At 44.4% G+C, this 17,679-nt stretch overlaps 1 protein-coding gene across 1 annotated transcript in view; it reads left to right on the top strand.

The window, feature by feature from the left end:
* The window catches only part of SHB (SH2 domain containing adaptor protein B), a gene marked incomplete at both ends in the record, with an annotated part of 78,724 nt that extends 65,055 nt beyond the window's left edge, over positions 1 to 13,669 (top strand). The window contains one exon of the mRNA XM_082013100.1: positions 13,486 to 13,669. Within this exon, the coding sequence (XP_081869226.1) occupies positions 13,486 to 13,669 (184 nt within the window). The remainder of the gene's footprint in view (positions 1 to 13,485) is intronic.
* Between the last annotated feature and the right edge of the window lie 4,010 nt (positions 13,670 to 17,679).

The raw sequence follows: 17,679 nt of genomic DNA, 5'->3' as shown, positions 1-17,679 counted from the left end.
CCTCATTGGTTTTGAAAACGGAAGGAAAATGTGTGGGAAAGCTGTAACTCAAAGTCACTTGGTTTTATGGTTTTGTTGCAAAATATTTTTAAAAAGGTGTGACTTAGTCATATATCAAGTACTGAGTCTGTGTAAACATCTATGTTTGAGAGTTCCAAAGAAATTTGGTGCGGGCATTAGCAACTAGGAATTCTGCTCTGTATTTGAAACTCATGGGAACGGTTGCAATAAGGAAAGGAAGGAATTAATATTGTCTGTAAGTGGCATTATTTTGTCACTGTTTTCCCCTCAGTTGAGCAAAAACTTGGGAAAGCTTTATTGCAACATTTGAGAAAACATAGTGACATTCAGAATTCACATAGTAACAGTATCACATGGCTTAGGTCAGGTCCCAGCATCTTCTCTTGAAAAATGTGCATGTCTCATCTCTTCAGGGCACTGGCTTTCATCAGTGTTCACATACGTGAATTTGGGATTGCCATTTACCTTCTGCTCTTTGAAAACCTTGGGTCTGGCAGGTTCTAATAGTTATTGCTATTGAAAGAGCTGAGAAAATGGTATTCCAAAACCAGGATTACACACTATCACATGTTCTGCTTGTATTTGTTCAGGTAGACTCCAATAGTGCTTAGAAAACTAAGCAGGACTGATTTACAACCAGTTCAAGCATGAGGTTTTTTCCTCATCGCTACCTGAAATTTCAATAATCTCTGCGTCATACTAAAATCAGATGTTAGATAGAAAGTGTTTGAAGGAGAGGAAGAGGGAGGAGTATGACTTCCACGTTCCTTTCTGAACAGTGTCCCTGTAATCCTAGTCACTGGTCTAGCAATAATGGTGCTGTTAAACAAGTATAGATGCATTCTGTCCTTTCCAGTTACTAGTAGGCACTGATTGATTATGACTCCAGGCATACCAGAAGAGGGGACTCTGTAAGACAGACTTAAAGAGCAAATGGGCAAGGGGAGGCAGCACAGAAAGATCCTTAGTGTAGTTTCAAAACCTGTAAACCTGGAAGTGTTTAATTCAAGGGCATGGTTTCAAGATGCTAAACTGACTTTCTTCCAACTTAATTTGTTGTTCATTCTAGAAGATGAGAAATGTCTGGTTTGATACTTTTAGCTGCAACTAGTGACAGCTCAGTTGGTTTACTTGGAACAAGGAAGGCAGATAACAGATTCACAATGTAATTTCTGGGAACTGAAGTGAGGCAGGAAAGGCATGAAGGAGGAAAGCATTTGAAAACATAATCTTTGCTTTCATCCACCAGTAAGCCTGGAATAATGCTCAATTTAGAGTTCTGAACATCCAGAAAAGTAGCTGGGGTAGAAATTAGAACTCGTCCCATCTTTAACAGTGTGGTGATAACTATTGGCTGGCTAGCAATCAGCAAAATCAGTTCATTGACTGAATGTTCTTGCCTCTCAGTTCTTCTCCTTTGTGAACAGAAAATTTGCATGCTTGACATTGCAAAGCTTTGACAGCTCCCAGTTGCAACCTCCAATCTTCCTCAACCTTCACACAAAATGACCTCTGAAATCCATTTCTGAGGGCTTTCCATTCAGACTGGGTTTTATTTAATGAAAGTAATTTTGGTTTGTGGATTTTGGTTTTTTTGTTTGTTTGTTTGTTTGGTGTTTGGGCTTTGTTTTGTTTTGGTGTTTTTTTTGAGAATAAAAAAACATAGAAATCTATGAGAAGAAACAGATTGGAGTATGTGTTTTGTGGAGTTATTTCACAAGAAATCACAATAAAATCCACCTCCATTTCAAACCATCAACAAAACACTATTATGGGGAACATGTGCAAAAGTGAAACTAGGTTTTGACCTGCATTAGCTCTAAAAGCTGAAGAAACACCACATTTGCTGAAGGGGAGAAGATACAAAAAAGGTAAAACAGGAGGTAGTGTGGAGGTGGGAAATACCCACTTTTCAACAGCCAAAATGGTAGGTTAGATGGCCATCTACTTCCTCCCAGTTTTTCAACATACTGCCTTGAAAAGCAAATGGGAGCTAGTGCTTGACTGAGGGCTGTTAGAGATGTCACTGAATAATCAGAGGACATAGCTGAGAATGAAGATGACTGAAGATTACTGATAACTGTAACCTCACAGGTTTTCATCTGCACATGGCCAATTGACAGTTGAATCATCTGGGATGACCACAAAGATCGTGGTTAGCAGTTGGTTTTAACATAAAAGCTATATGTAAATAAAATCTCCAGGTATGTTAGTCTTAGGCAGTCAGCTTTCAACGGCTAAATGTCATGTTTTAACCCCAGCCATCATCTAAGCACCATGCAGCCACTTGCTCACTTCTTCCCCCACCACTCCCAGTGGGATGGGGAAGAGAATTTTAAAAAAAAAAAAAAAAAAAGAAAAAAAAAGGTGTCGTGGTTTAGCCCCAGCCGGCAACTAAGCACCACGCAGCCGCTCGCTCACTCCCCCTCCCGCAGTGGGACGGGAGAGAGAATTGGGAAAAAAAACTCGTGGGTTGAGATAAACACGGTTTAATAGGACAGAAAGAAAGAAGGAAACAGCAATGATAATACCAACAAAGGAATGTACAAGAACAAGTGATGCCCAATACAGCAATTGCTCACCACCCAGTGATCGACAGCCCGTCCCCGAGCAGCAATTTCCGCCCCCCGGCCAACTCCAGTTTATGTACTGGGCATGACGTCGTATGGTAGGGAATATCTCTTTGGCCAGTCTGGGTCAGCTGTCCCGGCTGTGTCCCCTCCCAGCTTCCCGTGCACCCCAGGCCAGCACAAGAAGCTGGACTGTCCTTGACTGCTCAGCAACAACCCAAAACATCAGCACATTATCAACAGTTTCTCATCCCAAATCCAAAACACAGTCTCACACTAGCTTCTGTGAAGAAAACCGGCTCTATTCTGGCTGAAACCAGGACAAAAGCTTAAACTCATGGGTTAAGATAAAGACAGTTTAATAGGACAGCAAGGGAAGAGATGATAATAATAACAATAATAGAATATACAAAATAAATTCATGCACAATACAATTGCTCACCACTCACTGACCACTGCCTAGCCAGTTCCTGAGCTGCGGTGTCCCTGCCAACTGCCCCAGTTTAGGTATTGAGCATGATGTCATATGGTATGGCCCATATATCATATGGCCCTTTTGGCCAGTTTGGGTCAGCTATCCTGGCTTTGACCCCTCCCAGCTTCTTGCTGGCAAGGCATGAGAAGCCAAAAAGTCCTTGACTAAGGACTATTGTAAGCACTACTTAGCAACAATTAAAACATGAGTGTGTTATCAACTTTATTCTCATACTATAATCCAAAACACAGCACTATACCAACTACTAGGAAGACAATTAACTCTATCCCAACCGAAACCAGGACAGTATCTACCCCTTATTCTATACCATCGATGTCATGCCCAGGTCCTACACTTTCTAATACATTTCAATTAATCACTACCACTTTTCTTGTGTTTTGATATATACAGACAGGTACCATTCCCTGAGTTTATGGGCCATCCCTCTAAAACGTCCATTGAGTTCATTTAATCCATGACTTTTGGCTCCATCTGCCATAACAATCTCTCAGGGCAGGAGAGGTGGTGTGTGGTCTTGGATTGTTGCATGCGGAAGCCAGTTCTGCTTCTATTACAGCTGTTCTTTATTTGATTTCATTAATTTGGGTGGTTCTTACTGTAATACCATTAATATGGCATATAGCAACTATAGAAGTGATTACATACAGTATTATATAGCAATTAGCATAATTTAATTCAAATCATTAGCTATTTTGTCCCAAAATCAAATCTCCTTGAGGTACACATCAGACTTCCCCATCCTCCTGCATTACCCACAAAGTGCACCAAGCTCCTCGAGCAAAAGAAATCCCACAAATGGGCTTGCCTTTGCCCGAGGCAGGAATAACTCTGACTGTCGTCCCCAGTTATTTTTCACATGCACCACAGGGCCTTTATCCCCTTCTACAGCACGTGAAAGTTTGGACTGGGCAGGGCCAGCTCGATTGGCAGATCCCCTAGTGCTGACTAACCACATGGCTTTTACTAAATGTTTATCCTGATGTTTGAATGTCCCACCACCCGTTGCTCTCAGTGTAGTCTTTAACAGTCCATTGTATTGTTCAATTTTCCTGGAGGCTGGTGCATGATGGGGGATGTGATATACCCACTCAATGCCATGTTCTTTGGCCCAGGTGCCTATGAGGTTTTTTCAGAAGTGAGTCCCATTGTCTGACTCAATTCATTCTGGGGTGCTATGTCATTGTAAGATTTGCTTTTCAAGGCCTAGGTGATGGCATGGGGCACAGAATATGTTTCCAGCCATCCTATGATTGCTTCCACCATTGTAAGCACATGGTTCTTGGGAGTGTGGTATAGTCAATCTGCCAGGCCTCCTCATATTTCAGCTATCTTCCTCCATACCACAGAGACTTTAATGACTTGGCTTGTTTGATTGCAGCACGTTTCACATTGTCCTAATTTCAGCTGGGATAGAGTTAATTTTCTTCATTAGTAGAATGAAGAAAATTAATTTCGCCATTTCATTCTTCAATTAATTCTTCATTTCATAAGCTAGTATGAGACTATGTTTTGCATCTGGGATTAAAAAAATGTTGATAACATACTGATGTTTTTAGTTGTTGCTAAGCAGTCAAGGACTTTTCAGCTTTCCTTCTTTGGCCTGCCAATGAGAAGGTAGGGGGTGCACAGGGAGCTGGGAGGGGACACTGTCAGGACAGCTGAGCCAAATGAGCCAAAGGGATATTCCGTATCATGCGATGTCATGCTTAGTATGTAAACTGGGGGAGTTGGCTGGGGAGGGGCCACGGCTCAGGAGCTACCTGGGCATCCGTCAGTGGGTGGTGAACAATTCTGCTGTGCATCGCCTGTTTCATATTTTCTTTTATCATTATTATTACTTTTTGTATTTTTCCTGTCCTATTAAACTGACTTCATCTCAACACATGAGTTTTACCCTTTTCCTTTCCTGATTCTCTCCCCCATCCTGCTGCAGGGGGAGGGTGAGTGAAGAGTTGTGTGGTTGTTTTGGCAACCTGCTAGGTTAAACCACAACACGCATTCATGGATAACCTGTGCAATAGTGTCCATGGCCAAATCCACACCTCAATCACAAGCCCATCTATAAGTTGCACCTCTTCCCTGATGGCCTGAGGTGTCATGGGCCCACCGAGCTATAAATAACTCACCGTTATGTTGCCAGTCCGGATCCACCTGAGCCTCTTCAATCTTAGCAGCCTGATCCCTCTGCTGGTTGTTTTGATGTTCTTCCGTGGCCCGACTCTTGGGTATGTGGGCATCTACGTGGCGTACTTTTACAAGCAGATTCCCTAGCTGGGTGGCAATATCTTGCCACAACGTGGCAGCCCAGATAGATTTGCCTCTGCATTGCCAGTTGCTCTGCTTCCCTTGCTGTAACTACCCCCACAGGGCATTTGCCACCATCCATGAATCAGTATAGACATAGAGCACTTCCCCTTCAGCAATGTCTAAAGCCAGCTGGATGGCGTTCACCTCTGCAAACTGACTCAATTCACCTTCTCCTTCAGCAGTTTCTGCAACTTGTCATATAGGACTCCATACAGCAGCTTTCCACCTCTGATGCTTTCCCACAATGCATCAGGACCCACCAGTGAACAGGGCATATTGCTTCTCATTTTCTGGCAATTTATTGTACAGTGTGGCCTCTTCAGTACACGTCACCTCCTCGTTGGGCGATATTCCGAAGTCTTTGCCTTCTGGCCAGTCCGTGATCACTTCTGGGAGGCTGGGGTTTCCTATTCAAGCCCACTGTGTGATGCGTGTGACACGCTTACTCCACACAGCATCAGTTGCATGATGTGTAGAGGGGACCCTCCCTTTGAACATCCAGCCCAGCACTGGCAGTGGGGGTGCCAGGAGGAGCTGTGCTTCAGTACCAACCACTTCTGAGGCAGCTTGAACCCTTTCATATGCTGCCAATAGCTCTTTTTCAGTTAGAGTACAGCAGGCCTTGGGTCTTCTGTATCCTCAACTCCAAAACCTTAAGAGTTGACCACAGGTCTCCTCGGGTGCCTTCTGCCAGAGGGCTCATGTAGGACTGTTCTCCCCAGCTGCAGTGGAGAGCACATTTTTAACACCTTGCCTTCCCTGGACTGGCCCAAGGGGTATGGCACGAACTATTTACTCTTTAATTTGTTCAAAGGGTTGTTGTTGCTCAGAGCCCCATTTAGAATCTTTCTTCTTCCAGGTCACTTGATAGACAGGGCTTACAATTAGACTGTCATTCAGAATATGCATTCTCCAAAAACCCACAATGCGTAAGAAAGCTCATATTTCCTTTTTGCTAGTTGGTGGGGATATAGCTGTTATTTTGTTGATCACATCTGTTGGGATGTGATGGGATCTGACAAGGTCCATCTTGCCATTATATTCCTAAAAACTGGATCGCCTGTGCAGGTCCCTTGGCCTTACTTTGTTTTATGGCAAAACTGTCTTTCAGAAGGATTTGGGCTATTTTCTCCCCTTTCTCAAAAACTTCTGCTGTGTTGCCCCGTACGATGATGTCATTAATGTATTGCAGGTGTCCCAGAGCTTCACTCTGTTTTAGTACAGTCTAGATCATTCCATGGCAAATGGTAGGGCTGTGTTTCCACCCGTGAGGTAGTCAGTTCCAGGTGTACTGGATGCCCCTCCAAGTACAAGCAAACTGTGGCCTGCACTCTGCTGCCAAAGGAATTGAGAAAAATGCATTAGCGGTATCAGTTGTGGCATACCACTTGTCTGCCTTTGACTCCAGTTCATACTGAAGTTGTAGCATGACCAGCATGGCAGCACTCACCAGTGATATACCTTCACTTAGGCCATGGTAGTCTGCTGTCAGTCTCCACTCTCCATTAGACTTTTGCACCAGACATATGGGGCTGCTCAGTGTTGAGCAAGTCTTGCTGATCACTCCTTGGCTCTCCAGCCCATGAATCAGCTTACGGATGGGAATCAGGGAGTCTCGGTTGGCACAATATTGTTGCTGCTGCATTGTTCTGGTACCAGTCAGCACTTGTTGCTCTTTGGACCTCAGCAACCCCACAAGGAAGGGTCCCCTGACAGACCAGGTGACATACACAGCTGTTTAATTTCCTCCATCTCCAAGGCAGCTATACCAAAATCGCACCGGTACCCTTTTGGATCCTTGAAATATCCTCACCTGAGCAGTCTATGCCAAAGATGCATGGAGCCTCTGGGACAATCACAATGGGGTGCTTTTGCCACTCATTCCCAGTTAGGCTCACCTCGGCCTCCAGTACAGTCAGCTGCTGGGATCTCCCTGTCACTCCAGAAATACAGATGGATTCTGCCCCTTTATAGCTTGACGGAATGAGGGTACACTGTGCACCAGTGTCCACCAGGGCCTTATACTCCTGTGGGTCTGGTATGCCAGGCCACCAAATCCACACAGTGTGATAAACGCCGTTGTCCCTTTCCTCTGCCTGGCTGGAGGCAGGGCCTCCCTAGTTCTGGTCATAGTATCTGTTACTCACATCTCCTGACTTGTATCCGCAAGTCAGATATCACTTTAAGATTGGAAGTCAGACCAGCCCTTCTGCTCTGTCTGGGAAACTGCTCACTGGAGACTTGAGAATCAATTTTCCTCAAAGAACCCATTTTGTGATTGCCTCTCTTTGCATCTCACATGCCTCTAGAGTCAAGGTAGATTTTCCAACCCACTTCCACATGTCCTCTCTATGGTCATACAGATAAGACCACAGTGTGACTGGAGGTGTGTACCCCCTATATCCTCTCTCTTGAGCAGAAGTACACTTACTCCTAACAGCTGAGATACTGGTCTGTATGGGTGGGGATTAGGACGTAATTCTCTTTGACTTGCTGCAACCCGTGGAACAGTTTTTTGAACAGGTTCTTGAACTTTTCTGATAGTTGAGGCTTAGGCCTGTAGGGAGGAGGAGACACCTTCTTTGTATTGCTGAAGTTAGTCAGCCAATTCATCCACCGTTGGTCCCTCTTTGTCTTTCCAGGTCATTACTGCCAATGAATTGGCATACGATGATGGTTCGCTCCGTACAAACTGCTGCCACCTGGGTCATGCGCACTGGACTTCATATGGATCTGTGTTTGTCCAGGTTATTATGTATCACCTCCACAGCTAATTGCCTCACGTACTGGATACCTCTTACTGTGGTGGACTTGCCTGGGTGACATATAACATCTTCCTTGAAGGAATACTTTCCTTCACACCAGACGGGAGTCATCTCCAGAGGCTGAGGGCTTGTGTCTTTCTTCCAATCACCTTGTCCATGCCCCCTTCATTATATAAAGATCCCAGCTGCTTGGCCTCTCTGCTCTCTAATTCCAGGCTACTGGCCCCATTATCCCAGCATGAGAGCATCTAGGTGACAACGTGCTCACCTGGGCAACTGCTGAAGTCTGTTTTCATATCTCGCAGCTCACTCAGGGATAGGGGTCGGGTGGTTATCTCTGGTTCTGCCTCTTCCTCCTCCAATTCTCATGATGGCCCCTCAGCATTCTTTACTAAACAAGCTGACTTTCATGTCCATTTCTTCTTGTGGATAGGAGCAATTGATACTGGCATGGATTGGTTCCGTAGCTCATCTGCAGTGCAGTGCCAAAGTTTGAGTAGCCACAGTGCCTGTCACCAGGGTTGGAGCAGCTGCAGTGCCTGTTGCAGGGGTTTGAGTAGCCGCAGAGCACCCTCATCTGCACCAAGCACCGGCAGTAGATGGGCTGGTATTTTTAGTTGCTTAACTCTGAGCAAGACCTGAAACACATTCAGGAGACCAAGCAATATTTGAAATTCTCAAGAGCTATTGTAATTAGCCTGGAGGGGGGGGAAGAAGATGAAGCAAGGTGTCTCCTCCATCGATTGTCTCTCTGAAAAGGTAGAAAGTGTAATTATTAATAGCTTCAGATAAATGGCTCCCGAAGCACAGAGATGAAGCCGCTGTTACTGCTCCACCCTACGCGCTGCCCTGCACGCTCCTGCGCACCACCACTGAGTATAAATACCAAATTGGTCTAATAACCAGTGATTTTATCATACCATAAGCCAGTGTTCCACCAACCAGCAAAGCAATAACCTTGATCCAATGCCCAGAGGTGATAAATCCCACATAAACACTGACAAACAGTATATACAGCAAATAAGGCACTGCATAACACAACTGAGAACACATAAAACGGCATTGTGACCAGCAAAAATTAAAGTAATATAATGAATGTTTATAACAAATGTGTTTTAACATGCTCTGGTCAAATCTATCATTATCTCAACCCTTCGTGCCCCACGCTGGCTGCCAAAAAGGACTGTCATGGTTTAACCCCAGCTGGCAGCTAGGCACCACACAACTGCTCGCTCACACCTCCCCAGCCTTGCTGCAGTGGGATGGGGAGGAGAATAAAAAAAAACCCCACTGACTGATGCCAAGCCAGTTCTTGAGCTGTGGCAACTCAAGAGATGTCATGAGACGGCCAACTCTGAGGTGTCATGCTCAATATCTAACCCTATTTTAGATTTTGAGCATGGCATCGTACGGTATGGAATACCTCTTTGGCTAGTTTGGGTCAGCTGTCCTGGCTGTGCTCCCTCCCTCTACTGGCAGGGCATGAGAAGCCAAGAAGTCCTTGACTAAAGTAAGCACTACTTAGCAACAACTAAAACATGAGTGCATTATCAATATTATTCTTATACTAAATCCAAAACGCAGCACTATACCAACTACTAGGAACAAAATTAACTTTATCCCAGCTGAAACCAGGACACTAAATGAGCCAAATGTCACAGAGTTACAGTTACAGATACAGCCTCAGCAGGGCTCTGTAGAGGAAGTAGTTACTTTCTTCCAGCAGCTAGCTCCACTTTTGCTACACAGCCCACACTGCAGTAGGCCTTCATGGGTAGACTGTTGAACCATGTTCTGTGTCCTGTCCACCATAGTTCCTTTTCTGGCCAGTCATGCCCCAGCTTGCACTGCTGCCTGGGTTTATTCCATCCCAAGGGCAGAAGCTTTCTATTTGCTTGGTTGAATTCCATTAGGCTGCTATCCATTACTTCTATGTCGCATTCTTTCTTATTCAGCTTCACAAAAGTGTGGTGTCCCAAAAGACTGACCTGTAATGACTTAGGGGAGATGCTTTTTGTTCCTTTGTGGAATTCTGGTAGCCATATGGTAGCTACCGTTCTGGTAGCTTCATATACTGTAAGTTCAATGACTATGTACTACCCAAACTTAAGTATCTACGTAGGTCTTTATTATGGAAGCAACAGGCTTGCCAATGTGACGCCCATCTACAAGAAAGGCTGGAAGGAGGATCCTGGGAACTACAGGCCTGTCAGCCTGACCTCTGTTCCAGGGAAGATTATGGAGCGGTTGGTCTTGAGAGTGCTCACAGGGCATCTGCAGGACAACCAAAGGATCAGGCCCAGCCAGCATGGGTTCATGAAAGGCAGGTCCTGCTTGACCAACCTGATCTCCTTCTATGACCAGGTGACCCGCCTAGTGGATGAGGGAAAGGCTGTGGATGTTGTCTACCTGGACTTTAGTAAAGCCTTTGACAGCGTCTCCCACAGCATTCTCCTGGAGAAACTGGCGGCTCGTGGCTTAGACGGGTTTACTCTTCGCTGGGTGAGGAACTGGCTGGATGGCCGAGCCCAGAGAGTTGTGGTGAACGGCGTTAAATCCGGCTGGCAGCCGGTCACAAGCGGTGTTCCCCAGGGCTCGGTTCTGAGGCCGGTCTTATTCAATATCTTTATTGATGATCTGGATGAGGGAATTGAGTGCTCCCTCAGTAAGTTTGCAGATGACACCAAGTTGAGTGGGAGTGTTGATCTGCTGGAGGGTAGGAGGGCTCTGCAGAGGGATCTGGACAGGCTGGATTGATGGGCAGAGGCCAACTGTATGAGGTTTAATAAGGCCAAGTGCAGGGTCCTGCACTTTGGCCACAACAACCCCATGCAATGCTACAGGCTTGGGGAGGAGTGGCTGGAGAGCAGTCCGGCGGAAAGGGACCTGGGGGTGCTGGTTGACAGCCGGCTGAATATGAGCCGGCAGTGTGCCCAGGTGGCCAAGAAGGCCAACAGCGTCCTGGCCTGTATCAGGAATAGTGTGGCCAGCAGGAGTAGGGAAGTGATCGTGCCCCTGTGCTCGGCACTGGTGAGGCCGCACCTTGAATACTGTGTTCAGTTTTGGGCCCCTCACTACAAGAAGGATGTTGAGGTGCTGGAGCGTGTCCAGAGAAGGGCAACGAAGCTGGTGAGGGGTCTGGAGCACAAGTCTTATGAGGAGCGGCTGAGGGAACTGGGGTTGTTTAGTTTGGAGAAGAGGAGGCTGAGAGGAGACTTTATCGCTCTCTGTAACTACCTGAAAGGGGTTTGTGGCGACGAGGGTGTTGGTCTCTTCTCCCAAGTAACCAGTGATAGGACAAGAGGAAATGGCCTCAAATTGCGCCAGGGGAGGTTTAGATTGGATATTAGGAAAAATTTCTTCACTGAGAGGGTGGTCAGGCATTGGAACAGGCTGCCCAGGGAGGTGGTGGAGTCGCCATCTCTGGAAGTGTTCAAAAAACGTGTGGATGTGGCGCTTCAGGACATGGTTTAGGGGACATGGTGGTACTGGATTAATGGTTGGACTTGATGATCTTAAAGGTCCTTTCCAACCTAGTGATTCTGTGATTCTGTGATTCTGTGAACAGCTGTTTGTCATGAATACGTGGCTTGTAGCAGTTTTTTTACATTATATGCATTTTCTTTCCATTTTTAAAAGGGCAAGTGCCCTTGCTCTTTCTGCATTAAAGTGCACTTGGCAGATTGTTCTCCAGTTCTTGCTATACTCCTGAAATTAGTATGCACCTGTGATTCCATTAATTTATCTGCACACTTCTAAGGCATTTTGTACCAAAGCAGCTGCATAGTGAACTGAAGGAAGGGAACAATACATCTGTCCTCATAATAAAGTATTTAAAGATGCCACCCTTGTTTAAAGGAAATAATTTAGAGAGAAATCAGGAATTGAAAGATATTTTTCTGCTAAGAAACTGATATTCAAAGCAAGATTTTAAGCATGTAGAACTATAATTACAGAGCCTGCAATGGTTTCCGCTCACCAGAAACGGTCACTTCATCAGAGAATTGTTGAACACATCTGAAAGATGAGCTTGATTGTGCTACAAGCACTTCCAGAGGGAATGCTGCATCTGCTAACTAGAAAATGGCAGATTTTAGAGAAGCTGCTTTTAACATGGCATGATTTGTTTTCCTGCTGTATCTTGCTGTGTCATCTTAAACTGGGTTTCCTTGCTGACATAGACCGACTTCAATTTTAAGACTATTGACTTTGTCCCTGGATGCACTTGGAAGAAACAATGGTTTGGAGCCAGAAAGTTAGGGACTGGGACATCAAGCAAGATGGAAAAAAACCCTAGGCCTCATTTAACATCTTGAAGTATAGGAGCCGTCCTTTGCTCTTGTTTTGTCCTGGCTAAACTCTACACTCTTATAAACTGCCTATATGACATGCTAAAGACAGGGAACACTGAAGGGTCACTGCTGGGAAGAGATGAGGTCAGTGTGTGTGCCACCCGTCAGAGTGACATTATGTTGGATGGGTTGCTTTTGCAGGAGCAAACAGGGCAGTTACAATGCCGCTCTTCTTTTCCCTGTGTAATAATGAGCCATCTCTCAAAGAGGCAACATGTGCTGCCCTGTGCAGGCAGGTGATCTAGGAACTGAATGGTTCTGGTGCAGAAGTCACAGACTAGTTTCTGCCTGAAGAAAGGCTGCAGGATAGCAGCCTTAGCTCAGCACAGGGCACATGAAAGTCTTTATGCCATTAATCTTGGGAATGATCTCATATTAGGAAACTTTCCCAGCTGAAGTCACCAGGTTCTACACATAGCCATGTTCTGGGCAGTTGCTGCAAGGGTAGGATGGGTGTGGTCTTTCCTGATGTCTCCATAGGATAGGACAGGGCAGGGAGGCCTTGCCTCATCTGAGTGAGACTCACAGCCTGTCTATGTGTCTATGAAGAGACCCCCAGGCCTCTGACAGGACAAAACTAATAATACCTTTTGGTTGAGAAGTGATGATTGGCTGTAGTGAAAAGTAGATGTTCACAGGAAAATATCGGGGAGGACAGGAAAGAGGTTGTCCTCTGGCACATCTCTGGATCAATTCCAGGGTAAGACAGCCTTGCACCTGCATCCAGACAGCACAGGTGGCAAAAAAAACCCCCAACAAACTAGCTTAGGCTGCCTTTGTGTTGAACTGTCCATGGGGGTTTGTAGCTACTAGTCACTGGTGTCAGAGTCTGGCCACTGTCTTGGCCTGTCACCCAGCAACTACTTGCATTTTGTTCTCCTACATTCCCCTACATCATAAAGCAGAGCCTGTCGTGGTGCTGCTCCCCTCTTACCGATGCACAAGCATGAACTAATGCTTTGCTTTCCTTGCAGGAGCAGTCAAGGTTTTATGCACATGAAACTGATGAAAACCAGAGAGAAATACATCCTGGGTCAGAACAGCCCTCCCTTCGACAGTGTTCCTGAAGTCATCCACTACTACACCACAAAAAAGCTGCCTATCAAAGGAGCAGAACACTTGTCACTGCTCTACCCTGTGGCTGTGCGGACCCTCTAATAACCTAGTCTCACCCCTTCCTGTGGATGGGAGGTGAGAGGTAAGCTGGGTTGCACAGAATTCATTGCTGAAATTCAGTGCTTGAGTCTGTGATGGAAAATGGCAGCCTTTAGTCTTGGGAACATGGGTGCCATGGAGAATTGTGTATGGGACTGTGTGTATGATACTTTTATACTGCAGCATGCCTTTAGAACTGTGATTCTACATAAGAACAAGAAATCTTATTTTAGTGCAAGGAGAACAGACAACCTTCCCAGAGCTTCTCTGTGAATCAAAGTACTTCCCAACAAAAATTCTTCCTCCATGTTTTGAGAAGAGTCAACAAGTTCTTCTCAGCAGTAAAACACCAGCAGCTTTTATTCTCTTGCTACCCTAAGAAACTTCTGCATGTGAAAGAGTAACATGACTATGAGGGACCTTAGGGTGTTCTTGGTGGACCTGAGAAGGAGCTGCTTAACAAGAAAGTCCCTGTGGCTCTGGTCACTTAGCTTGGTGGGTTTTGGTTTTTTTAGTGCAGTTTCTTGCGATAGTCAAATACTGAACTCGTATTAGGCACACAATCTTAAAATAATTTTGTGAGAGCAAATCATGGTCAATTATTTGTGAATGGAAATGTAATTAAAAAGTAGTTTGTTATATATTTTTTTCCTTTTTGGTACAATAATCTCTTAAGGGTTACTGTCTTCATTTGCAAGTTTCATTCATAGATGCACGCAGATAGTTCTGTTTGGGGCAGGTACACCGTAATGTTTTAAATAGTTGAGAATGAGTCATTTTAATATGTGGGTTAGTATTTAGCACGGGGTTGGTGAAGGCTTTTATAAAGCTTTAGTATGCAAAATCTTCACTTGCTCATTCATCTGGATCAAACAGTTGTCCTACTGAGGCAGCAGACATTAGTACGTGTCACACTGTCTTTCCATAAGATGGCTTTTGCAGCTGTTTAAATGAGAATTGCAGTATGTAGCAGAGCAGAATTTGTTTTTCTGGTGTACCAAGGCATTCTTAAACATGGTCCCTTGACACATACCTTCTGGCCAGTGTTCATTTTCACCATGAGCAGAAGTCTCCTGCTGTATTTTAGTCACTGTCAGCTCTGGCAGTGCTTCTGCTGTCGTGCCAACTCAGTGCCCATCCACTTGAGAGATATTTTCTCTGTGTGCTCATTGAAAGGCATAAGTGAAAAAAAAATAATCGTGCAGAAATTGGAACTGGGGAATTTCTGGTAGTCCTCACTTCATGCCATCTCCCACCTATGTCTAGAATTGTGCATTTAACCCATCAGCTGCTGTAGTAGCAAACTGGTTATATGCAGTTTATGTATTTTGCAGACTGCAACAGAACTGTGAAATTGTGTGTTATTTAATTCAGCTTTCTTACCTACCCTTTTGTGTACACTTAGGAAGAAGTGCAAACCTGAAAGTCGTAATGGAATAACCACTTACTGCCTGTAAAAGTAGTTCTTCATTGTATTGTCTAATCTGATAAGAACCTCAGAGATGTCCTATATAATGTCATCAGCCATGAGTGTTCTAATTACTTTTAAACCTGCCTTGTTCTTTATGTAACATTCAAAACAGATTGAACAGGAGTAGAACACACATATGTGAGGAGCCCAGCATCATTCTGTGCAGCAACAGTAGTGGGTCAGACTTTCCCTATCTCACGCAGAATGCGAAGCTGCACTGCAATAGGTTCTTACCAGTTTTCTGAGAGAAGGGTGGCTCAGTGGAGTACAAAGAGACAACATTCCTCTCCAAGTGAAACGAAACATCTCCTTTTTCATGTACTCACCTACATGTGCTTTGTATTTTCCTAAAGTCTTTGCAGAATTCTTCATTGTCCTCTTGAGATCACCCAGTTGGCAAGAACATACAGGCACTTTCAAGTTAGCGTATTCTTCTCTCACCAGAGTAGGAGTTCATGAAGGTGGCAGAGCTCACAGAGCTTAGGAATCAGATTGCATCTGCTGCTGTCTCAGTCTTTGCCTGTGTGGGCTCTGGCAATTCTGTCACGTCCGTTGGGACAGAAATATGTCATATTTCTTCTTTTGCATGTTGAAGTGCATTTTTAAGAATCTGGCATTGTTGCTGTTCTATGGCCTGTTTTTATTCTTCTGTAACAGAAAAGTAAGCCCCTGCTCTAACAGCAATTACCAATACAAAACAACAGCATCGTTAACCAAGGCCTTGCCAAGCTTCCTTAGCACATTGTCTTTAGCTCATGGAAGTGACTGTTGTACCGAATCTTTCTTGTCATGGGCCTGATCAAAAGTCAGCTGAAGCCAGCAGGTGCCACTATATTGCTGTCTACAGCTTTTGGGTTGGGATCCCTTGCTTCATACAAATCAGGTTAATATGCATCATACAAATGTCTATACAGTTTATTACAGCTTCAAGGATCTGATCAAGGTTCTTGGTTCAGCAAGAGGAAGTCATCTCAGAAAATGTCGGTGGTCTCTGTGAAGGTTTATTGGATTATTTTTTAAAAAGACTTTTAGAAAGTACTCAGCAATTCCAGAATAAATAAAACCAGGATTTTGTTTGCACTGTAATGTTGTCGTTGTTTATTTAAGTGATTGTATTATATTTTTCCAGTGAAGGAATATTCTTCCCAGACTTTTTAATACAAAGTGAAAATGCGGTGTGTTGCAATGTGTAGTATTGCATATAGGTGCAAGATCTCATAGCGATCATGCCTACATAACACATTAAAAGTTTATTTTAAAAAATTATAAACCTCTTCCATTTCTTCCTGTAATTGTTGATGTGTATTCAGATTGTCTTGAATAGCTAGTAGTTGAAGTGGCCTTTTAGAACAACTTGTGTTTGTGTGTCTTAACTGTGTAGTGAAAGTAATCATTAGGTTATAATCTGGTTTGCAGTCTGGAAGATCATATGGCTCAGTTCCGTCCTGTGTAATGACAATGTACACCTTTGCAAGGGCTGTGCCAAAGCAACACAGGTGTGTGTGTGAATGACATTGCTGTCCAACTGCTTGAGGTGCTCAAGGAATCCAGTTGTTGCTGTTTACAGCATAGCACTGGTGAATCACTTTTTGCAGACTTTATAGGTTGTTAATTAAGCTTCTGTTTTGCTGAGTATTTCACAGCATGATGAAAGCCCCAGAACTGAGAACATCTATATGATGGGTGGGAGAGTTTCAGTAGCCAAGACTATATCTCACAGATCCTTCCATAACTGGAAAAATCATTAAGGTTTGTAGAAGTGCAGTCATCACTATGCGTTCTATACTTGATAATAGTTTATTCTCTGACTCTGAAATAAAGTCTTTGGAGCCAGGATGCAAAATGGAGGGGTCTCTTAAGTGCAAAGGTACAAAACACACATTTCCAGCTTCTTAAAGAACATAGTCTGAGTCTGTGCTCTGAGGAAAACTGGTTGCTGCTTGGAGGATGACACCTTTATGTGCTGCTCCTCACCCCCCCAGTGAGGTTCAGGATTTGCCCTTTCTCTTGCTGTCATGGCTTAAGTTGACAACACAAGCACTGTGTGGCAATGTTGGTGAGGACTGCAAATGCCGTCTTTCATCCAGGCTCTGATTCCATATTTCTGATTCATTCTACTGCACTGCTAAGTCACAGTCTTAGTGGTCTTACTCAGTTGGTCCTCTGCTGCTGTTAGTTATTCATGCTGTCCTTAGGCTGTACCTAGGGTGGTGCCTGGGTAGAACAAGCAAGGTCTTAACACTTGCTTAAATAAATAAATCAATCATACCCAACATACTCCTGCAGTAGCTCCTTGGAGAAGGGGAAAAACAAAACTGAAATGAAACAGAACTGTCTGCACTGCTGATCTGAGCAAGGGGAGAAGATGATGAACAGTGGAGTCAACTTTCACACACAATAAAACACTGCAAATTGCTTCCTTTTATTATTTCTTGCTGGAGTCCCCAGTAAGAAGGGAAGAAGAAAGGAAGGAAGGAAATGGCAGCAGCTGAACAAAGTTGTTGATCTGAAATGAAGCAAATAGAAGTCCTACTGAAAAACT

The sequence above is a fragment of the Phaethon aethereus genome (genome assembly GCF_964289735.1).
Source record: "Phaethon aethereus genome assembly, chromosome: Z".
Taxonomy (NCBI): Eukaryota; Metazoa; Chordata; class Aves; order Phaethontiformes; family Phaethontidae; genus Phaethon; species Phaethon aethereus.
This window is presented reverse-complemented; position numbering and strand designations above follow the sequence as displayed.